Raw genomic sequence first — 23,584 nt, forward strand, 5'->3', positions numbered from 1 at the left:
AACCTGGGTTCAGGGCACATCCTGCACCCCAACACCCTGATGTAAAGATTCAGGACACACTTTTAGCTCACCACCCTCCCCCCAACACACAGCAAGCCTGGATTCAGGACACAATACCTGTGCCCACCCCCCCTGCCACACACACCCCCACCCCAAACCTGGGTTCAGGGCACATCCTGCACCCCAACACCCTGATGTAAAGATTCAGGACACACTTTTAGCTCACCACCCTCCCCCCAACACACAGCAAGCCCGGATTCAGGACACAATCCCTGGCCCCCCCCCCCCTGCCACACACACACACACCCCAAACCTGGGTTCAGGGCACATCCTGCACCCCAACACCCTGATGTCAGGATTCAGGACACACTTTTAGCTCACCACCCTCCCCCCAACACACAGCAAAACTGGATTCAGGACACAATAACTGTGACCACCCCCCCCGCCACACACACACACACCCCACTTTTGGGCCCAACACGACAACAAAGGAACAGCCCCATGGCTCCTCACTCAACTACCCCCCCACACACACACCCTGACATGAGGAGGACAAAGCTCATGGGTTAAGACAACTAAGGCACCTTCTTCCCCTTCTTCCTCACCAACCCCCAGCACAGCTCTCCTTCCCCAGCACAGTTCTCCCCGTCTCCTAGCTTTGCTCAGGTCTTATATCAGTTCTTTTGTATGTTAATCCCTGAGCCCCATTCATTGTCCCTCTAATGGCTCCTTGGCTGGGTTTTGGGGCAGGGGGAGCTTCTCAGCTTCCTACCTGAGCCACTTCCGTGGCCCTTCCCCTGCTACCAAAAATCCAAACCAAACCAGAACAATCACATGCTTTGCTATTTAGCCCATTTTACCTAGGTATACATCACACAAGAAAAAAACCCAAACCACAAACCCAGTCCCAGTAGTAACTTGGAATTTCTGGCAGGTATCACTTTTATAATCAGTCTTGCTTTTCTATCCTAATGAAGGAGAGTCCAAACTTACACTGAATGGCTTTGAAGCCACAGATGACTGTATGTTAGATATCTAATCCTTCTGCCTGCAGCTGAGAGCAATGTGTGCCACCTCCATTTTTCCAATCTGAATACCGTGCCTAGGTGAATGGGGTCATCTTGCTGTCAAGATTTCTGAGTGTTCAGTAATCAACAAAGTCAAAGAGAAAGCCTCTCTACTCTCAAATTTGATAGCACAGAGACAGAAGTATTGAAGATGACACTTCAGATTTAAAACAGTTCATATTTAAACTATTGTATTGTTCCATAGCATTACTTTGTCTACTTGGTCTCACAGTCAGTAACTGTTATCAAGGATAGCAAATTTAAATAATTCTGCTTCTTTAAAGTGATGCTTCAGGTATTAAATCCTTGACAAGTTTCCTCAGAGACACTAAATCACATGGAGTTTTTATCATCTGAAAAGAACAATGTGTATCACATCTAAGCTCTCGCAAGTCAAGGTTTACTGATGTAATTTCAGAGACCTGTCTATTCTCCTAGGCTTTACATTGTCTGCAGAAGGTATAAGATACTGTACGGAAAACACTGTCATGACCTTTCATGAAAGATGAATATGATCAGATAATCAAATTAGCTAGAGAGCTATCATCTTTTCTTCTATGTCAATTTTTGTGGGACCATTTGAAAAGTCACATGCTTTCCTGGGCAAAGCGGCTATTAAAACCTGACTCTTGATTATTAATTGAATTATGGCCTATTGATCCCTAACCTTCTTTTAGCTCAATGTAATGTCTGGCACTGTTAAGAGCACTGTAGAATCAACAGACTATTAGAGATTATCAGAGGAGCTGGAAAATTGAATTTTACAGCAGATTTGCTGACAAATCACACCTCACACTTCCCCACAGAGCACTTTCTGACACATAAATATAACGAATATTTGTTAAATGATCGGCTATGTCAGGGTTTAATAACCCTTTATAATCCTGGCTACTAATTTGCCTTCTTGATAGTGATACTGCTGAAAAGAAGCTGCAGGAGTGTAATCTCTTAGTAATTCCTTGTGTATCCACTGGCACTGGCACTGCATGAAGAAGGTATGGGGACAGACTCAGGTTGCTCCATGGTGGGTGATGGTGTGGGCTTGTCTGCTGGGCACGGGGATCCAGGTGCTCCTCTGCAGGTGTGGGCAGAGGGACAGGCTGGTGCGTGTCCCTCCTGCAGCCTTGGCCGCCTGGGAAGTGCGACCTGGAAGTGAAAACGAAAGTGAAACCCTCCAGGAAGTGGCAGAAGATGGGGCAGCATGGGAGCATCACTGCAAATAAAACCCAGCCAGGCAAAAGCACCCTGGGCAACAGGCTGGGATGCATTTCCCACCCTCACTGATGATCCTGGAGAAGAATCCCGGCTCTGCCAGGTCCAGCTCGCTGCAGTATCCACCCTTGTCCCCTGACTCCAGGCCCATATCTCACATATTCATGGACAACCAGACGTGTGGGTTGCAGGGGTGGGGAGTCAGAGGCTGGGGGAGAGCAGCTCCATTATCATCCTGCACAGGGGGCCAGATGTGCCTGCGGTCTCGTGAGCTGCCCTGGCACGGGTTTGAGCCGTGGGCTGATTGCACAGTGATCTGCAATGTCCTTAAAATGCTGCTGGTGGACAAGTGTGCCTGCCTGTGCACAAAAGGCCTGGCAGTGCTCTGGCTCGAAACAGGGTTTGTGGATAAGTGTCGCTGTGCCAAGGCTCTGGGTTCTGGCTGGAAGCAGGACATAAGTCTGCTGTGGGTCCTAGCATTGCAGCCTGGGTGGGAGGCTTGTCGGGGTGTCCAGCGAGGGTGGAAACACCTTCCCATGGCTGGAGAGTGTCACGGGTGGAGTCGTGCACTTAAGTCATAAAAGAGAAGCAGCAATATGTTTATTGATACAAAGGAGTCATTTAACAAAGTTTGGTAGTAAACGAGGCGGCGGTTTCTCTGTGTGTGATAGCAGGGTGCACTTGATGATTTACTGCATAGAGGACAGGGTCAGACAGAGCTGTCGGGGAGACCCTCCTTGTTGAGTCATGAGATTCAAACGGGACCCCCCCTTGCTTTCTAAACTCCCCTCAGAAGAGTCTAGATGTGGCTGGATCCAATCCTAGTCCAAGACTGGCTCAATGGTTTATGCCTAACTAAAGGATCATATATGTGCAATCAATCCTTTAGGTCCTTTATATATCATATATATTTGTTTTCCAGTGTTTAGCATGCTATTAATCACTTACTGAGAACCTTTTGTGCCAAGGAATCTCTCAGCCTTGAGTGGTAACCTTGAGAGGTGTCCCTACTCAAGGAGCTCTCCTGGTGTGCAGGCTGCTGCCCTGCAGGAGAGCTCCAAGGGCTCTTGGGCTACTTACTATTTATGGGGGTAAGATGATTGACTCATAGTCATATTAGCATAATGACCACAGGTGCTAGTGTCTTCCAAATTTGTCTTGAGTTGGACATTGATCAGCACCATGATGAGGTGGGCTGTACCTAAGGGTTTGAATCAAGTCCATCTGGATTTGGGTTCTGCTCAGTGTCCTCTCTGCCAGCAAATCTGAGAGGGCAGCACTGGGTAACTGCTGCCAGAAGGGTGTGAAAGGCAGGAGAGCACACTGCCAAAAACTCTGCCAGCTGGGTGGGGGGTGGATGTCCTGCAACAAAAAGGCCTGATCTGTGTCAATCATCCCAGGAGAAGCTGAAGTGACTCAATTTAGGAGCATCCTAAATGCTTCTGGTTCAGGAGCATCTGCCTAGGGAGTTCAAACTCACCAGCTGAGGGCTCTGCATATTGGGAGATAAGGATATAATGAGATAAAATGAAGGGGAAGCAGCAATGTAACGTATTTGGACCAGACACAAAGTGTAGGTTTTTTGCAAGAAGGGAGCAAGATTCCCCTGCTGAGGGATGTGGCAGATTTGACATCAGTGGCATTTAAGTCCAGGTTGGTGGTGTTCCTCCTGAGTTCAGGGAGGCCCATGGGTGGTGGAGATAGTACCCAGCTGGTTGTGCAGTCCATGATTCCAGTAGCACAGTGGTTCTTCCTTGTCTTAGGAGTCTTAAAAACCACCCCACATCATCCTCTGTTGAATAAAACACACTGCAGCTTCCTTGCTAATCGATTCTGGGAGCCAGGGGCTTTTTGAGGCAAGGTGTCAAGGAGAGAGCAGCTGGATTCACAGAGGTGATGCAGGGATCCCAGCTCACCGTTGCCCTTGCAGGATTCCCAAGCAAAACTGATGCAGCACAAACAAGTTATGCCAACACCAGGATTGTGCTGACTGTCCCTGGTGTGTTTGGTTTAATTTTAGGGCATCTACAGTGCCCTTAACCACCTTGGCTGGCTCTGTCTTGGAGGTGTGACAGGAAAAACATGAAGCAGGTCTTGCATACCATCTATGGTCCCTAGGCTTAAGGGATTCCCAGCAGTGACATGGAGCTGGTTCACACATTCCTGGTATTTTCACAAGTCTCTGGTAATCCTGTGAGTGGCCGAGGTTCAGGATTCTGGCCCTTTGGTGTTAAATTTCCCTTGATGGAAAAGAGATGGCAGAGGAAATTACCTAAAAGCTGAATATTCAATTCCAGATGGATGGGGCACAGAGGGAAAGTGCTGGGCAGGATGGAGTAACAAGGAGGTGAGGGGATGTGGGTAGGGAAGGGATGAGCACACATTTTTGTGTGGAAAAGCCTGGGGAGGAGCAGGGTTGACAGTGATGGGACAGAGGGAGGGGTCATGGCATTGCAGACAAGGCTGACTGAGAGAGGTGCAAGGAGAAGAGCTGCAGTCACACAGGGATGTGGAGAGGGCAGAAGGTGGACGTTAGAAAAACCGTAAGAGCTGGAGGAGACACAAAGAGAAATCAGAGCTGGGTAGAAGCTGGAGTTGTGTTTGAAGCTGCTGGCACCCTCCTCCTGATATGATGCCTTGAAGTCTTTGAGGCATTGGAGGCTGCTCCTCTTGCCTCCTTGACAGTAAGCTCTCCCATTTGACCTGAGCTGGTTACGACATGCCAGAATTGTGTTTATTTTTCCATCCTGCTGTAGCCAAGTTTGTCATTTAATAAACATCAGCCCCCGCCCCCCCTGCCCTGATCTCTGTCCCCTCTGTAAGCCAGAGGAACAGATGGGAGGGCAAAGGACCAGAAATGCCTGGCACTTCCCAAGGCTGGAAAGGAGAGAGCTGGAGATTTTCAGATGAAAATTTAAAGAAAAAAAACCCAACAAACACAGGCCTTTCTCAGCTTTATCTTTGTTCCTTTGAGCTGCTCAGGCCTGATCCAAACCCCTCACCTACACCAGAGGGAACCTGTGAAGGCTGAGCATGCTTGGCTGCCACTAACTCTGTGCTCCTGGAGCAAGGCAGAGGGACTTTGCCTGCTTGTTTTGAGTGCTGGATTTTGGGTTCATCACAGAGTAGTGACAAGGAGATGACAGCATCTGACAGGGTGTTGGAGGGAATGACAGTCCCTGGACACAGGGGCATTTGTTACCAAAAACAGCTGCAACTCGTGATGCAAAGCAAACAGCTTCTCCATGGCTTCAATTCCAACTTTGTCTCTCTCGACCAGGGACCAGCCATGCTCCAGCACACTCAGTGGCAAGACCCATACTTGAAGAACAGGCTGTGAAGGAACCTGGTATTAAACACGGGAGTGAAGTGGGAAGAAAGTGTGTTCTCATCCTGGAGTGCTTGTCCACATGAAGCTCTCCTGAGCTCCTTAATCTGAGCAATAAGATTTGGATCACTTAGGAAGAGAAGGACCTGTGGGGCTGGAACGTGTCCAGAGAAAGGCAATGGAGCTGGGGAAGGGGCTGGAGCATGAGTGTGAGGAGGAGCAGCTGAGGGAGCTGGGGGTGTCCAGCCTGGAGACAAAGAGGTGAGGGGAGACCTGCTGGCTCTGCAACTGCTGAGAGGAGGTTGGAGCCAGGGGGTTTGGTCTCTGATCCCAAGGAACAAGTGATGGGACAAGAGGAAACGGGCTTAACTTGCACCAGGGGAGGTTTAGATTGGATCTTTGGAACAATTTCTTCCCCAAAGGGTTGTCAGGCCCTGGCCCAGGCTGCCCAGGGCAGGGGTGGAGTCCCCATCCCTGGAGGGATTTCAAAGCCGTGTAGATGTGGTGCTGAGGGACGTGGGTTAGCACTGGACTTGGTAAAATTACATTAATAGTTGAACTTGTTGTTCTTTTGGGTGATGGTAATCTTTTCCAAGCAGAATAAGAGTTAAACAGCTGTGGCCTGGCAGCCTGGGCAGGGCTGCTGGTTAACCCTGGCAGCAGACCAGGGCTTGGTCTTTGCTCCATTTTCTGAAGCATCTCACAAATTTCCTTGGCTCTTCTCTTCACTAGCTCCACGTGGAAGCCTGGCAGGATGGGGCACTTTCAGGACTGTCCTGCTGCTTACAATGGGTTTTACTCCCATGCCAGCTATGTCAGAGAAACATGAAGGTGGGCCAAGGAAGGCATGACAAGTCCAAAGAGTTTGCACAAAGCCCTCTCCTGTTTGATGTAGCTGAGACTTTGAATGGTAGAGAGATGGGGCAGGCACTGGCGGGGGATCTGGAGCCTTCCCACATCATTTGGCACAGTCTTATTTGGGCAATAAGGCCTTTCCCTTTGTGAAGACCTCCTTCAGTGGCACATGCAATGCTAGTGGCATTCCTCAACACTTTTTAACAAGAATTGAGACAGTTTGGGTGAGTTTTTTTGACACAACCACAGTTTTCTACCCGCACATGTAACTTCTATTTGACTCGAAAAAGAAGGAGGGAAACAAAAGAGCTCTAAGCTGAAAGCAGTGAGGGACCATGCACTTGCAGGTACTGGTCAGAGGAAAGAGAATGGCCTTTGCTGTCATCTTTGCAGTTGTCTGAATCACCTGCTCTTCCAGTGACAAATTCATAATATCCTCGAGATGTTGGTGTCACACCTGGAGGTGACAGTCATGCTACACCTACCTAAACAGCAGACACCCATTTATCTATTTGTGTATATACATACAGAATACATATGTATGTTTTGATTTTTTTCCCCAGCTGTGAGTCTTCTGTACCTGATAGCAGCCATGTCAGCCCAGAAGGACAGCTGGGTTTCATCCTTCTCTTTCCTGCTCTTCTGGGTCTCCTCCATCCCAACGCAGGGAAGTGAGAGGCTGCTGCAGGAGCTGAGCCCTCAGGATTATTTCAGTAGCTTGCAAGTTGGCAAAGCATCCCTGGCTTACTTCAGCCATCCTGGTAGGTATTTAGTGGTCTGTGTTCATGTCAGCCTGGGTTTTCAGCAAAGGCTCCTATGAGAGGGTGTGTGAAAGTGGAATAATAAAGAGGTAGTTCTTGAGGTTTTTAATCCCAGAGTGGTTTTGAAGAGCTGGTAAGTCTGTGTTTGCACAGTCTTGAGTGCTCCTGACAGGCAGACACCTCCTAGGGTGGATGGATCTTTCCTGGCTATGTCCCCAGACATTCTCCTTCAACCTGCTTCTTTAATTTTCTGGATTATGTTCTGAAGGTACCATGGAAAAGAAGCTTCCTGAGGAGTTACCCCCTCAAAAGAGCTGGGTTTCTCTTCCACGGTTCCTCCTAGGGAAAGGGGAGATCCCTTGCATACAGGGGAGCTAAGGGCTGTCAAGAATTAGGAGATCCTTTCTTATTCTGCACCTTCATGACCCCCAAGTATGGTTTCTTAGAGACATCTACATGGGCTGAGACACCAACACAGCTCCCACATCAGCACTGAGTGTGTTAGAAAGGAAGGGGAAAGGTGGAAAACAAGCTCTTTTTGTGTCTTTCAGTTTCTCCTGATGCCCAGCCCTTCTTGGAGCAGATTGAGAACTCAGCTGAGGCCCTCCAGGACTATGGCATTTCAGTGGTGAAGGTAAATGGGGATGAGGGTGGGACAGGCTATTTCTGTAGATTATTTCTGTAGGGCTTCCTGCAGGGTGACCAGAGCTTCTCTCAACCCACCTTGTGGACTGGCAGCAGTGGGACCCCATAAGAAAGCAGACCAGAGCATCCTATTTGATCCCATGTCCTGGTCTTACATCTACTGCTTGTGGATTGTGTCACAACCTTCTGCCTGTGGGACACCTAGAGAGGCTCCATGTAGTGCCTGTGTCTCCAAACATAGTAAAGCAGAGGACTGGCAGAGCCCTGGACTGCTCCAGGCCTCCCAGTTCAGTCTCAGCAGATAACCCTGTGTACTTTGATTTGCATTCAGGGTTTAGAGGACATTTAGCTACTCATATTTTGCCTGCAGGTTGGTCTTTTTCATGGGCAGCCCCATGTACCAGGCTTAGCTGGCTGATGTCATCTGGTCTCCCAGCAGCTGCACAGGGTGTGTGGAGCTGCCAGGTCCTTGGTGTGAACCCCTGAGCATGGCATGAGGAAGAGTGTGATCCCCAACCTGATGCAGAGGAGGGCATCAACCCACCCAACTCACTCAGGTGGGACTTGCCCACCAGGAGTTGGTCCACTTCAATTCAATGCAATAGATGTTTCATATCAAGGGTTTTTTAGCTGAAACTTCAGCAGATGTAGGTGAGGGAGTTACACATTCAGGCCAGTGTAGTTATGCAGAGTGCTTATTTATGTGTGTGTGTGTTTCATGTCCTCCAAATATGGGCTGATTTTAATAAGCAAGCAAGAATCTGTCACTTTGCATTTGCTGGGTAGATCACAAGATCTTTTGATCCTGTCTGACCAAAACCAAGGCAAGCTAAGCTGGAGACTCATGGAATCATAGAATGGTTTGGGTTTGAAGGGACCTTAGACATCATGTGCTTCTAATTCTCCCACCATGGGCAGGGACACCTTCCACAAGAACTGAAGTACAATCCCCAGCTCTGGCCTCCATGTTTCTGGGTTTGCTTTCCCAGCAGGTTTGGAAAGGCTGTATTTATGCTCTTGAACAGAACAAAACTGTGGTGCTGTATGTTTGCAACCACTGAGCTGAATGTCTAATTACATGCTTTCAATGTCTAGGTGAATTGTCCCAAAGAGGATGTCTCAAGATACTGTGAAAAGGAAAATGCATTAAGGAAAGCCTACCTGTTCAGGTGAGGGGGGCTTTCTGGGCAGCACACTGGGGTTGCTGTCCAGTGCAAATGTTTAGAGGAAATGCTGTCTAGGACCAGAGGTGTCTGTGTAAGAAGAGAGGAGACATAAGGACAGTGGTGACATCCAGAGTTGATTAAAAACTACCACCAGAAGGTCCAACACAGGCAAAATAGATGCTTTGTCCTCAGTGTGAAACCCCCGACCTTGCCTCATGTTCCTCTGAGCAGCAGAAGATTGTGTTGCTGCATGAAACCACAAGAGAAGTCATCTACCCATGTTCTTTTATTCTTGTGGCCTCCCACCACCATGTCCTCCAGAATTATACCTGGACCACTACGTTTTGGGTCTAGTCTAGGAAAAAAACACTCTTTGGTGCTCTTCCTGTTTGTGTGGTTAGATCATCTGCCCTGGATGTGAAGGTTTAGCTCTTGGGTCTCTCCATGGGTTGTCAGCTGGAAGCTTCTCCATGTATTGCCTCAGTTCGCACTGGCTGTTGTACACGACCCAGAGAAATATCCCCTCTGGTGGTGAGGCTTGATATCTAGAGACCTTCTGTCACTCTGTGCAAGGCTTCTCATCCACAGGCCCCAGGAACGGAGTGAAACAGCAGTGACAGAGGTGACTGCACTAAAACAGCATTGCCTGGACACCTAGTCCTACAAAATCCCCAAAGTCAATCCTGACATTTTCTTTCCAGCAGTTCCTACCAGCAGGTATCTGGAAGTGTTCAGCAGAGTGAAAATTAATTCTAATCTTCCACAGTTTCTGTGGTGATAACTCTGTCTTCTCTCTCCAGAGGTAACATGCTGATCAGAGAGTTCCCCACTGATGCCTTGTTTGACGTGAACTCCATCGTTGCCAACGTGTTGTTGTAAGTAACTGCATCTCTGGGAAGTCCTTTGCGTTCCTTTGCACTTGTCGATACAAGCTTTGGCATAAATACAAACCCCATGTATAAATCATCATGGAACGGTTTAGATTGGAAGGGACTATAAAGATCATCTAGACCCAACCCCCCTGCATGGGCAGGGACACCTCCCACCAGACTGGGTTATTCCAAGCCCCATCCAACCTGCCCTTCAACACTGCCAGGGATGGGGCAGCCACAGCTTCTCTGGGCAACCTGGGCCAGGCTCTCACCACCCTCACAGCAAAGAATTTCTTCCTAATGTCTAACCTAAATCTCCCCTCTTACAGTTCTAATCTATTCCCCCTCATCCCATCTCTCCTTGCCCTTGTCCCAAGTCACTTCCCAGCTTTTCTGGAACCCCTTCAGGCACTGGAAGGTGCTCTAAGGTCTCCCTGGAGCCTTCTCTTCTCCAGGCTGAACACCTCAACTCTCCCAGCCTGGCTCCAGAGCAGAGCTGCTCCAGCCCTGGGATCATCTTTGTGGCCTCCTCTGGACTCTCTTCAACAGCTCCATATCCTTCTTACACCAGGGGCTCCAGAAGTGGACACAATACCCCAGTACTCAACCAAGAAGAAAGCTGCTTGTCTCTTTTGTATAGTTTGCCCCTGATAAATCCATGCCCTTGAGTGTCTCACCAGCACACGTCTGGGCAGCTTTGTTAGGCTGCAAAGCTTCAACCTGCCAGCCAGAAGCTGGAATTTTACCTCATTTTTCCCATCATGGTTTTGTGGCTGTAAATTCCCTCAGAAGAAAACAGTTGCTAATGACTTTTTTTCTGCCTCCTCAGTGCCTTGCTCTTTAATGAAGTTAAATATGTTGAAACATTGGCAGATCTTCAGAACATGGAAAATACACTTAAAGGGAAGTCAAACATGGTCTTTGCCTATGTACCAGCTACTGGGACAGCAGGTATTAACTCTCAGCTTTCCATATTTGCTCTCCTCCCAGAACCTTTTTCCCTAGGGTGGGAGGGACCTGGGTTGCTGACCCAAAAACCTGCAAATGGAGGAAACCTGAAATTGCCACCCAGGCACAAGTTCTCCACCTCTTGCAGTGTTTTCAAAGGGATCAGTTGCTCCTGAAGAGTTTTGCTGGGAGCATAAACTTTCCAAGATGCACTTGAGAGGGAAAGCAAACGAGTGGTTGCTGTCTTACAAATAAACAACCCCCTTGGGAGATCTCTGGGTGAAGATCTATGGTAGGATGGGTAAACAAACCCTCAGTAAACACAGCACCTGTGTGTTTAGTGGGGATCAGCAACTGGGTTCAGCTCCAGTTACTCAGTTACCTTCATGACTTGTCTTCAAAAAGCTGTGACTTTTTACCAAGAGTTTTGAAAAGCCTGAGCTTTGATGTTTACAACTGGGGAGGATGAAGAGGGAGATCTAGAGGGACCTGAGACTTTTCCTTTCTCTTTCCAGAGCATAGAGCTGTGATGGAGGCAGCTTTTGTCTATGGGACTGTCCACCAGTTTGTTCTGACAACTGAGGCAGCGCTGCTGAAAGACACCAGGTATGTCCAAACCCACACCATGCAAAGCTGCTCCCTGGCACTGTTTGCTCTGTTCTTGGTTCCTCAGCTTCTCAGCTCAAATCTGGGATGGTTTGAGGATTCTGTGTCAAGTGGGGGGGACAGTCAGATCTCGTCTGCTTTTCCAAAACCAGCTGCTGCTTGTGTTCCTGAGCTTGGAGTAGCCACGCCTTTTGTGACTATTCACTGAGTGGGATTTTATAGGAGAGTCTAGTGTGTCCTTTCCATAGCTGACTGATCCAAACTCAGCCATGGGTTTCCAGGGGGGCTGATCTTAAAAGCACTCAGCCTCGTGCATTGCTGAGCAAGTCTGACTGAGAAGAGTAAGAGATCACGACAAAGGCCTCCCAGCTCCCCTCAGCCATGGGTTGCCAGGGGGGCTGATCTTAAAAGCACTGAGCCTCGTGCATTGCTGAGCAAGTCTGACTAACTGAGAAGGGTAAGAGATCACGACAAAGGCCTCCCAGCTCCATATCTTATCTCTGCAGTGGCCATAGGTGCTTCCCAAGGGACCTGGGGGTATAGATGTATGTGGCTTGCAGCCTCCCATCTTCTGGCAGTCAGAGGTTTCTGAGATGGGAGCTGAACCCGTATCCTGGTGTTAACAGCCACCAGAATTTTTTAAACACTTTTTCTTTTTTTCTTTTCATCTCAGCAGCTCCTGGTAGCAGTGAGGTCTGTAGTTCAGCTGCTGGAGACACTGCTCATGTATTTGGGACATCCCACCCCATGGCTTGCTCTGGAGTAGGGCGGCTCAGGTCACCCCCTTCCCACGCAGGAGGAGTTGCATTGGAAGGACTGATCCTTCAACACCATTTCCTGCTGTGACCCACTGCAGTCAGGAAACTGAGAGGGACGAGGGTGGGAATATCCCATAGCATGTTGCATCTTCAGCAAGGTGTTCTTGCAACGATCTGCCTGCTTTCACTGATGACATCAGGGCAACCACCAAAGTGGTCCTTCCTCAAGATGCCGTCCCATCCTTGCAGAGCAGAGACAACATTTTGTGGCTGCCACTAGATGGCACGGTTGTTATTTGGACAGGAATTTACTTAATTCTGCTTAAAGCAGGGAGGACACCAGGAGGCCATCTCCTTAGCTGGTGAAATGGTGGTAGCTTCACCAACACGAATAGCTTTCAGCCAAGTCGGGGAGCAGGCTTTGGGGTCTTCATACTACACCCTGCTCTTCCATAGAGGTCTTAAAGCCATTCCCAAAGGTTATCCCTGTTCTTAGAGGCAGTGAATGAGAGCATAAGGAAAGAAATGTGACCTCCTAAAGCTGACCCACAGGCTAACACCAGTGTTGGCATCAGGACAGGAACCACTGACCTGGGGACTATTCAGGGAACTCGATTTCCCTCCTTCCTTTGGCACAAGCCAAAGCCAGTTCTGATCAAAAGGAGCAATGTTCCTTATCTAGGCTGTAAGATGTCATCAGTGAGGCCAAAGGCATGAGCAAAGCTGTAGACTTCAGCTCTTGTCCTGCCAGGTTCTCCACAGGAGTGCTATGGATGGCACCACTGAGAAGAGCTGAATTTGTGTCATTCTTGAGCAAAATATTCTGGGATAATTTAGATCTTCCTTAGATGTTCAGCACAGTTCTGAAAAGCACCTGGGAATAATTCTACCTGTCAGTAGTAGGGCTCTTAAGAGGTCCCACAAGGCTGCCAGACCTCAACTTGGGGATCATCTGCCCTGTAAAAGGTGTCAGCAAACATGGTAATTCCATCAGGGTGTGTTGGATGCCCATTTCACTGTTGGGTTTTGTTTTCTCTCTCACAGCAACGATGAGCCTGACGTCTCATCTGCTCAGTTGTTGTTCTGCCACTGCCAGCAGGCCACAGACCTGGCACAGCCCTGCAGGAGGACAGCCATGGAGCAGGCTCTGACCTTGCTCAACATCCACAGGCACCTCAAACTCATGGGAGCTCCTCTGGTGGTATGACTGGGGATGAGGAGCCAAGGGATGGGGGTGAGAATGAGGGAGGTGTTGAGCAGAGGGCAAGGCTGAGTGGGAATATCTGCCTCTTTGCCGTGGAGTTCATGGCAAAGCTCCCAGTTTGGGTCCAAGCAAGGAACAGTCATGAGGTTGGATGGGAGTGACATTCCACTGCACTGCTCCACTTGCTCAGAGCTTTCCAGGGAGCTCTGGAACCAATGTGTGCTCCTCCAGTTGTCTGGAAGCACCATGACTGGGAATGGGGTGCAGGTTCCCCTGGAACTTCACTGGGACACATAAGATCGAATCAAGTAGAATAGAACAAAATACTTTAGTTGGTAGGGACCTGCAGTAATTATCTAGTCCAACTGCTTGACCACTTCAGGGCTGACCAAAAATTAAGGTGTGTTGCTTAAGGGCTTTTTCCAAATGCCTCTGAAACACTGACAGACCTGGGGCATTGGCCACCTCCCTAGGAAACCCCTTTCAGTGTTTGACCACCCTCTCAGTGAAGAAATGCTTCCTGATGTCCAGTCTAAACCTCCCCTGGTGCAACTTTGAACCATTCCCACATGTCCTGTCACTGCAATAGCAGGGAGAAGAGCTCAGCACCTCCCTCTCCACATCCCTTCCTCAGGAAGCTGTGGAGAGCAATGAGGTTGCCCCTGGTGAGCACAAGGGACAGGAGGCTCCACCCTGTCTCCTCTTCCCACAGGGCAGTGAGCTTCACTAGGCTGCCAGTTCCCCCTGGTGACATCTCTGCCCAGCCAAAAGCACTGGTAGATGAGCTGAGAAGTGCCTCCTTCAACTGGCCTCCTGGGTTAGGTCCATGGAGGGAAGATGCTTTGTTAAGCAGCTCCATGCTGTCATGAAGCAGCATGTCTAGTGCAGGCAGGGAGAAGATGCCAGCTCTTGCATGTTGCAGCTGGGGTTTTCAAGCTGCCCTGGGGAATGGATGCCAGGTGAATAAAAATTAATGGAGATCTGACATCTGGAGTTGCTAAGTTACAAAGAATATGCATAATAAAGACCAGTTTTTTAACAGAGAAGGTCAGGGCAGGTTGGAACAGTTTAATCAGGGTTGGGTGGGTCCTGCTTCCATGGATGTTTTAGAAGCAGGATTGGAGGCTTTTCCTTGAGGGTCTCTTTATTTCTGTGGCCGGGGAGCACATGGTGGTTTGAACTGTGCAGGAGAAGAGCTGAGGTACCTTCAACAATGTGGAGATGTGCTGCAGGATAACCATGTCTCTTCTCCAGACAGAGGTTGCTGAGGACCCAGAGAAGGTTTCCACTGTTCACTTACAGCTTGGGCTCCCACTTGTGTTCATCCTCAGCCAGAAAGAGACCTATGAGGCAGACAGGAGGACAGCAGAATTCGTGGCCTGGCAGCTCATGGGGAAAGCAGGGGTTGCTCTTTTGTCCAGGTATTTACTCTCAGATTTTTGGGGTTCTCCTTGGGTTTTTTGGTGTTCCTGAGCTCAGTTACCCCATCCCAGGATGACAGTCAGTGGGCTTATTCACACTTGTGTGAGAGGCAGGAAAACTTGTCCAGAATCAGCTTAGTTTGGTTTCAGACTGGCTGGGAGTGTAGAAATGTTGGAGTCTTTTGCTGCCTTAGACATGGAAAAACAATCAGACTAAGATTTTGGAAAGGAAATGTAACCCAGATGGAAGGCTTGTATTTTGGCCTCAAGTTAAGGGCAGAAGGAGATCCAGGAAAGGGGGTGGGCTGTGGCTGCTGGGACATATCAAGGGTCTCTGCTCAGTATCTGATGCCTCCTCAGCAAAAAAGGGCTCTCTGAGTTTGACCAGCGCTCTTGTTCCTCAGGAAGAGGGCAGGAGACAGGCTTGTGGCTGTAAGGCAGCTGTGCTGTGGAGATCTGGGTCCCTCTGTGCTTGACCACCAGTTACTTATCTCTGCTCCATGGGCTCCAGAGCAGCCTGCCTTCACCAGACTGGCTTGTGTTTGCAAGTCCATGGTGTCTTCCTACAGAAGATGTGCAGCCCATGTAGGCACAGTTGCCTCCCTTTGGGGAGGACTTCTGGCAGCTGTGTGGGAGGAGGTGGAGGAAGGGTGGTAGTGGGCTCTCTTCCAGCTTTCTGCCACCATGGTACTTCCTTGTGTGGAGGCACTCCTTGGCTGTGTTTACTCATGAGCTGAAGTCCACCAGCAGATCAGCTGCACTGGGATGTGGCCACCAGTGTGTGACCAAAGACTGGAATCACAAAAAGGGAATCTTTGCAAAAAAAGGCACATCATGCAGTGCAGTCCCACCAGAAGGTCACTTGGAGTCTCTTTCTCCTCCACTGATGTTGATTCTGGGTTCCTGCAAGTTCTCTGGGACAATGAAGCATGACTCTGTGAGGACATGGTGCTGCTGGGAGAGGTGGACTTGCCAGGCAGGCTGAATGGAGGGGGTGACCTTGCCTGTTGCACCATCCAATGTTCACTTTGTGTTTTGGAAGGGACCTCGTCAATTTGAACGTTCTGCTCCGGTCAAACGTCGCTCTCAAGACACCAGATGAGGTGAGATGCTGGATTTCTCTATTGTACAACTCTTATTTACCTGACTGGGCATGGTGCTTCTCAGAGGTGTTGGGGTGTTGCTCAGCTCCATTGGTATATGACAGCCTTCCCACAAGCTCACAGGGAAGTAAGTGTCTTTCCATGGCCACATGCTTGTATTTGGAATTGCCTTGAGTTTGGGACTGCAGAGCAGTTGTCCCTGCTGGTAAAGGAAAATATTGAGTTTCTTTTGGGTTCAAAAGGTAGGGTGACATCTCCATTACACCTTAAGGCAACACAAGGTTGTGAACTATCCAAGGTAGCAGTCCAAGTGCAAATTCCCCAGAGATCTGGACTGCTAAAGGCCTTTGTCCCCTTAGGAAAGGTGTTAAAAAACTGGGAGAGGAAATGAGTGTGAAACTAAGAGCAAACTAAGAGCAAACAACCAAAGGTCTGTGCTGAACTGATGTAACCAGATGCCTCTTGCAGCCATCTGGGAGAAGGGCAGGGTGTGAGTGGAATGAGGTTGAGGCAGATGAGCTAAACTCTGGAGGGACCTGACCCAGCTTGTGAAGCGAGATGGAATTCAGCGCCTCCAAATGCCAGGGAGCACATGTTGCCCCAGATTACCTGAACTGTCACACTTGTGATTGCAAAGATGCAGGATCAGACCTGAACCTGAGCATCCCCTGAGGGCTTCCCATGCCCTGGTGAGAGATGTGCCTTTCTCCTCCTAGAGTCAACGGGAGGTGCCAGCAGTTTGTCATTTCTCTCAGTTGATTATAACGTTCATTTTGGCTGCAGTGCCTCTCGCTGAGACAGTGCCAGGACTGGTTTGAAGTCAACAAGGCCTCATTTCTGAGAAATACATTTTGCTCTTTTCTTTCCATGGGTTGGCAGCCCCATGTACACTTGGGAGCTCTCTTCCTCCTTGAGCTCCATGAGATAAAGGGGTTTTTTTCTGCCAGTTTCCCAGCTGTGATGAGCTGGTCTGACACTTCTAGAGGGAGGACGACCAAGTGCACCCTGTATCTCCCCAGTCTCCTACACCATCTCACCAGTGGTCATTTTCTTGTAATGGTGAATCCGTGTTAAAGTTGCTGGGAGGTGGAATGGGTGTTCACTTCCATCACTCCAGGCACAGGATCCCACAGAGCCACAATTTTTTCTTGGCAAAGAAAAGTCCATCTGAATTGAGAAAAACTCATGTGCAGGTGAAATTGGGTCAAAGAAAAACACTCCCCTGCTTGTCAGCTTTAGGAATCTGTTGATATATCCCAAAAATAAGGGTTTGGGTACTGGTGCCCCATAAACCTTGAGTTTGGCTTGTGGATGGAGTGGGCAGAAGGTGAAGTTTTGCTCCCACTGATTTATTCCATTTTCTTTAGGGAGTGCCAGTCAAATACCTGGCCTTGGAAGACACTGATGAAATTATAACCCTTGTGGAAGATAAAAGCAAGGTCAAACAAATCCAGGAGGATGAGGAGGAGGATGAAGAGGAGGATGAAAAAGACAATAACAATCAAGGTGTGTGACTAACCAGTGAAAAGCTGATTATCATCAGATAGGACATGCAGTTAGCATCTGCTGGAGACAGCAAGCAGATGTTAAAGCATTAGAGAAGACACTTGTAAATCTGAGGCAAACCATCTCAGTCACATCACATCTGTACAAACTGGCTCTTTTCTTCTTGCAGATCACTGGGGTTTTCTGACAGACAGGCAGAATTTTTAGGGGGAAACACCAGGGCAGAAAATGAGCAGCTGTTGGAGGAACAGTTGCAGAGGTGCTGCAGGAGGGAGAGGGTTGTTTCTGCTTGAATGCATCCAGCTTTAGAGACATGAGAGTCTAAAGTGCACCCAACCCTGCCTCCTCTGCAGGCATCAAAGTGCCTTTGGAAAGGTTTGAGACATGTTTTTCTAAGAGCTCTTCCAGACTTCCTTTCCCCAGGGAGAAAGCACTGGCCCTTGAAATGCTTCCTTGAAAGTGCATTTGTTTTCCATACAAAATGGGTTTTGTTTCCCATACAGAATTGGTTTTGTTTTCCAAAAAAATAAAGGTGCAGGATCCTAGAGGAGTCAACATGCCTAAAAAAGAGTGTTCAAGTCAGAGGGCAGAACTGGTGTGAGATGGGATGGGTGCATTTCAGTGAGTTTGGGTGTCTGTCCATGAGTGTGTCTGTGCCTTTGCTTCCACTCTTCCACATCAGGTGGTTCCTCACCTGCCTCCTGACAGTCCCTGAGTCTCGGTTGGGAGGTGCTGGCTCACTAAAATGTCCTGATGGGTTGGAATTCCCTGCAGGGCTGAAGTTCCCTGTGTCCTACCCTTGTTCATTCACAGCTCTGGATCCTTTGCAGACATTCAGGATGATCAGGTGGTGGAAGCAGTTTCCAGGGACAAGAAGCAAGAGCTGCCCCTGGAACAGATCCTTGCCCTGACAGAGGACACCTTCCACTCAACCCTCTTGGAGGCTGCCCGGACAGTGGTGCTGTTCTATGCCAGCTGTGAGTTTGAAATGTGTCCTGGCTGTCCCCTCTCCAACCACTCACTGCTCACCATGCTTTCTGTACCAGGGTGATCCCATACACAATAAGCAGGTGCCACATCCTGCCCCATGTGCCTCCACCCACTGTTACCCATCAGATTAAAACACTTCTTCTCATTGTCAGGTGCTGTATGAAGACAGTACCTCATAGCATAGAAGACAGAAGTGTTTATAGGTTTGTAACCTTCATTTCACAGGGATTGAATGGAGGACAAGAGGGGACATTGTGGTAGCATGGGCTCTTGGGGTAGCTTAGACAACCTGGTTGCTGTCTATTGCACAGAAGCATGAAGTCCAGTTCTCCTTATTTCTTTCAAGTCTCTCAGAGCTTGAAGCACCTTAGGATGCAGAGAAACAGTGTGACATTGTCAGAGAGAGAGGTGGGGCTGGTCTGTCACCTGTATAGAATCACAGAGTCAAAGACTGGGTTGGGTTGGGAGGGACATTTTAAGATCATCCAGTGCCAACCCCCTGCATGGGCAGGGACACCTCCCACCAGCCCAGGCTTCTCCAAGCCCCATCCAACCTGCCCTTCAACACTGCCAGGGATGGGGCAGCCACAGCTTCTCTGGGCAACCTGGGCCAGGGTCTCACCAGCCTCACAGCAAAGAATTTCCTCCTAATATCTAATACCGATCTCCCCTCTATCAGCTGGAAACCATTTCCCCTCATCCCACCCCTCCCTGCCCTTGTCCCAAGTCCCTCCCCAGCTTTCCTGGAGCCCCTTCAGGCCCTGGAATGTGCTCTAAGGTCTCCCTGGAGCCTTCTCTTCTCCAGGCTGAACACCCCAACTCTCTCAGCCAGTCTCCAAAGCAGAGCTGCTCCAGCCCTGTGTCTCTTCTGTTTCAGGGGAGGCAGTGTCCCTGGCAGTGCTGCAGACTTACACTGAGGTGGCTGATCACCTGTCAGGTAAGGTGCCACAGGTCTGGGTACTTTACAGCTGGCACACACCTGCCCTGGCAGTAGGAACCAGAAAGCTGTGAAGATATATTGGTGGTAACTCACCCGAAACTTAGTCATTTTTAGTTCCCAAACTCAAGAAAGGCACAGCCACATCAGGTGGCTTAGGAAGAGTTCTATGTTTCTTGCTGAGGGATCTTTGCAGTCCGTTTGGTCCTTTATAAAGTCTTCTGGAGCCACCTTGTGTTGTTGGTGTGAATGGGTACACACCAGCTGCCCAAACTGCCTTGCAGCTGAGGTGCTGGTGCTGGGCACAGTGTGGTGGATCATGGTGGTGTGCACAGTGACTGTGTGACAGATGGTGGTGACTCTGAATGCCCAGGGGGAGGGCCAGGGCAGAGCACCAGCTGCAGTGGGTGACACAGGGTGGGCTTTGGAGTAGGAAGGGGCAAACAGCAGGGACAGTGGCCTGCCTCATGGAAACAGGGTCCTGCTCTGCCCCTCTGTGCTTGGTACACAGACCAAGGAGATACAGTACGTTCTGCACAGCCATTCAAGGTGCCAGATCGCCTGGTTTTGGAAGTACTTGATCTGGAAAGGAGCTGTAATGGGCCCCAGCTTTGGTGGAAAGCATGACAGGCAGGTGTGGGCAGGCCCAGATCCACAGGGGCAGGATGGTGGCAGAGAAAGAATTGACAATGATGTTGCCTTCAGGGCCTGGGGACTGGCTGAATTACATGGGAAGTCTCACAAATGGCCACAGAACTCCAAAAATGACATGTGATGGGGAAGAATCAGCAACACATAAAGACAGCTCCCTGTTGGGTGGCCTGGCATTAAAGGCAGGATGGACTGATCCTCCAAGAGGGCCTGAGCAGTTCCTGGGCAGTGTAAGCCCCAATTCAGCTCATGCAGATCTTTAGTCCCATCCTTTTCTAAAGTTAGTGAAGAGAGGTGGGTTCTTCTGCACATCCATCATTCTTACATGGGCTGAATCTCTTCCAGAGTTGCCTCTTCTGCTGGCTGCAGGGAACACTCAGGTGGCTTCATCCCCAAGTCGTTGCAGCACAGTGGGGGAGTCACGTGGCTCTGGGTGAGAGCTGTTCTGACACCCTTGGAGGTGGCTGCTGCCTCCTCTGGGTTCTGCTTCTTAAAGGCTCATTTCTCCTAGTGATGGCATGTCCCTGGGACCAGGCAACATGTCCTGCAGAGTGCGAGCAGAATTCAGGCTGAACTCTCAGCAGAAGGGACATGTATAGAGTCTGCAGAGGACCCAGCTTTCTGGGAGGCAGATGCAGTGGGAGCTGCTTACAAGAAACCCTCCTGGGAACGCTGTGGACCCTACTCTGGTTTGGATGGAAGTGGTTCTTCAGTCGTAGCCTGCATGAAGGAGAGGTCACCAGCAGCTTTGATCTGCACTGAAATCTCAGGAATAAACAGGAAAGCTCAGAAAGGGTTGTTGTTGTTAGAGATGTTATGGTTTGGGGTTTCTTTTAGACTCCCCCCAGCCATCAGAGGAGGAGCCTGGGGTGAATCCTTCCTCTTCCTGAGCCAGTGGCCAAACCTTGGCTGATTCTGCTCAGCCAGACTTTTACCATGTGTTTTTTGAATCATTTGATAACAATCTCGGTCCACGAGGGCAGCCACAGGAAGATTCCCAGCAGAGATTATGAACTGATCAGGGTAAGGGACTTTCCTCTGTGATCTGTGAAGTCCCACCAAAGACTCCCAAGCCAGATGTGAGCTGTGGGATGACTCCATCCTGCTCTCCCTGCTGTGACCTTGGAGAGGGTGGAGAACAGCTGCGTTAGTGGATCTGGAGATCTTTGTCTCTGCTGCTGAGGAAGCCCCAGCCACAGGTGGGCTACCAAGGGAGCTGGAGGACCTAAAAGGATGGGGGTCCATGGGGTTATGGCCAGGTTGAGAGAAGACAGAACAGTGCAAGGGACAGAAATCTGGATCAGGAAGGTGTTGAGCTCTGCAGAACTGATGATAAAACATGCAGGTTGGCTTTGGGGCAACTTCTCAGCTCCCCCAGAAGCACTGGTGCTCCTGTCTGCTCTCTGGGTTGGGCTGAGAAGCCAAGACCAGCTGCTGGGGTGTGAATCACCCACTCTGGAGCCACAGCTTGAGCTGCAGAACCAGGTCCCACTTATGATGCCCACTCCTTGTGCAGAGTGGCTCTGAGAACAGTCCATGTGAGACCAAGCACAAGGGAATGGAGATCGGAGATTGAAATGATCCTGTGATTCATCCAGTAACAGATGTTCAGCAGACCATGACCAGATTATATTTATGCTCCTCCCTTCAGTGTTTTCACTTCATTGAGAGATCCAATCTAGCAAGAGATAAAGAGAAGCAGCTCTGTTTGTTCAACCAAGCACACTTTCTGCTCCTGCAGCAAGAAAACTCTCTGTCACCAACTGCTGCAGCTCTTGTTTTCTTTTGCATGATGTGAACTTATGGAAGCAGCACTCCTGGGACAGGAGAAGAGGATGTGAAGATGAGACAGTACTGAGCATTTCTTAGGTGTGTCATTGGCTTTTGTCTGCAGAGAAGAGAAGAAACCAGTCTCTGAGAAGAGCAACAGACTAAGATGAGAAAAAGCTCTGCTTCCCTCTTCTGTGCTTGTGGAGTCTTGGTGACCAAAGACAGAGGGCTGAAGTTGTAGTTCAAAGGCAGGAAAATCATCTGTGTGATTTAGCAATTCATGGAACCTACATCTGAAATAAGGATTTAGGAGTCCCCTGTGTGATGCTGTCTGGGCATGGTTTCCCATGCCATATTAGATTCCTTCTCTCAAAGTGCAGCACTTCATACATAACTTCTCTTTCATGTTGTAGCCTTTGGACCAGCCCTTCAAGTGAGCTGTTTCTAATGCCAGTCCTGCCCTCCAAAGGATTAGAAGTGTAAGGGATTCTTCCTTTTTCTTGTTCCCTGTAGCGCTGATGATTTGTCTTGTCCTGGTTTTATTAGACACCAAGGGCAGAGGTTCTTGCTGTTGCTTTAATGGCAGCTAAAATCACAGAACAGTAAGATCTTCTGTTCCTCTTTCACCTTTTTCCCATCCAGCAGCTCAACAATGACCCCAGGGCTGAACAGTCTGGGGCTGAGTTACTCAACTCCTGAAACTGCTGCTCCTTCCGTAATTAATAATATGGTGCAGATGGGGATGGGACAGTGATCATCCTGTACAAGGTATTCCTGGTGCCAGATGGTGCTTCTTTGGAGCACTTTTGGTATGTAATCCCCCAAGGGTAGTGTCCAAATACTGAAACTCCTATTGGAGAGACCTCAGAGCAACCTTGCAAGTCAATTTTAACAAGACATGAAAGCCCCATTTCTATGTCATTACTTTTCAGAGTTGGGCAAGACAGAAAATTATGTGGTAACAGATGATGAGAACCAGCTATGTTGGATCAGAGGTGTGAAATAAATCCAGGGACAGGCTTTTAATCTGAGGTGTTATTTCAGAGCCCCGGAGAATGACACAAACCATTTCTCTTCTGGTGGAGTGTTTTGACAGCTCCTGACTGTCTGAGTGGAGCTGCAGGCCCTGAGCTCTGTGCTGCTGCTTGCTTTTCTCATGCAGGAGTTAGACACAAGGCAGAGCAGCAGCAAACTCCTCCTCTACTGCAAAGTAGAACCTAAAATGAGGGTTTGCAGGAAATGGACCAGTGGGATGCCCAGGACATAGGGATAGGGGACAGGAACATGTGCTAAGGTCACCTCAGCCTTCACCCCTGTCTGTGAAGATGCCTTGCCTGTCCTGGCAGGCTTGTTTCTAACCTGTGATTAAAATCCTTCCCCAGCTTCTCTGCCAAAAAGTGCTGTGCTTGGTTCTCAGCAGCTTCTTTTAATATTTGGCCAAACCACCTTTACGTGGGAATGGGTTGTTGCGTGTCCTTATCCAGCTGGCAACAAAGAGTCATCTCACTGTTGCCTCCAGAGCAGACTATATGTCCTGTTAGATTTTATTGTTTCTTTTTCCCAGGCAATTTCCAGTCAAAAGAAACATAGCTCTTTGGGTTTGTGTTTTCCTTTTTGTCTTCCAAACTTCTCTAGATTCTCTCCCATTGCTTAAGCCCTTCCAAAAACAAGCTCCCCAGCCTGACTTGCAGAGGTCTCACTAGGACAGAAGAACATAATTTTGCTCCCTTATCTTGCAGATGCTGTGGAGAGTTCATCCCAGAATGAGCTGTGCCCTGTTCTGC

General features: G+C 49.1%; 2 protein-coding genes across 2 annotated transcripts in view; one reads left to right on the forward strand and one right to left on the reverse strand.

Annotated features, from left to right (window-relative positions):
• GPR137C (G protein-coupled receptor 137C) overlaps nt 1–2,430 on the reverse strand; it is a 20,500-nt gene extending 18,070 nt beyond the window's left edge. The window contains exon 1 of the mRNA XM_010004229.1: nt 2,349–2,430. Coding sequence (XP_010002531.1) covers nt 2,349–2,430 — 82 coding nt within the window. The remainder of the gene's footprint in view (nt 1–2,348) is intronic.
• A 4,624-nt stretch (nt 2,431–7,054) lies between these two features.
• The window catches only part of TXNDC16 (thioredoxin domain containing 16), a 33,094-nt gene continuing 16,564 nt past the window's right edge, over nt 7,055–23,584 (forward strand). The window contains exons 1-12 of the mRNA XM_010004014.1: nt 7,055–7,223; nt 7,775–7,857; nt 8,964–9,037; nt 9,835–9,909; nt 10,736–10,857; nt 11,370–11,460; nt 13,263–13,419; nt 14,677–14,843; nt 15,886–15,946; nt 17,314–17,452; nt 18,283–18,429; nt 19,320–19,379. Coding sequence (XP_010002316.1) covers nt 7,055–7,223; nt 7,775–7,857; nt 8,964–9,037; nt 9,835–9,909; nt 10,736–10,857; nt 11,370–11,460; nt 13,263–13,419; nt 14,677–14,843; nt 15,886–15,946; nt 17,314–17,452; nt 18,283–18,429; nt 19,320–19,379 — 1,345 coding nt within the window. The remainder of the gene's footprint in view (nt 7,224–7,774; nt 7,858–8,963; nt 9,038–9,834; nt 9,910–10,735; nt 10,858–11,369; nt 11,461–13,262; nt 13,420–14,676; nt 14,844–15,885; nt 15,947–17,313; nt 17,453–18,282; nt 18,430–19,319; nt 19,380–23,584) is intronic.

The sequence above is a fragment of the Chaetura pelagica genome, unplaced genomic scaffold (genome assembly GCF_000747805.2).
Source record: "Chaetura pelagica isolate M959 unplaced genomic scaffold, ChaPel_1.0 scaffold141, whole genome shotgun sequence".
Taxonomy (NCBI): domain Eukaryota; kingdom Metazoa; phylum Chordata; class Aves; order Apodiformes; family Apodidae; genus Chaetura; species Chaetura pelagica.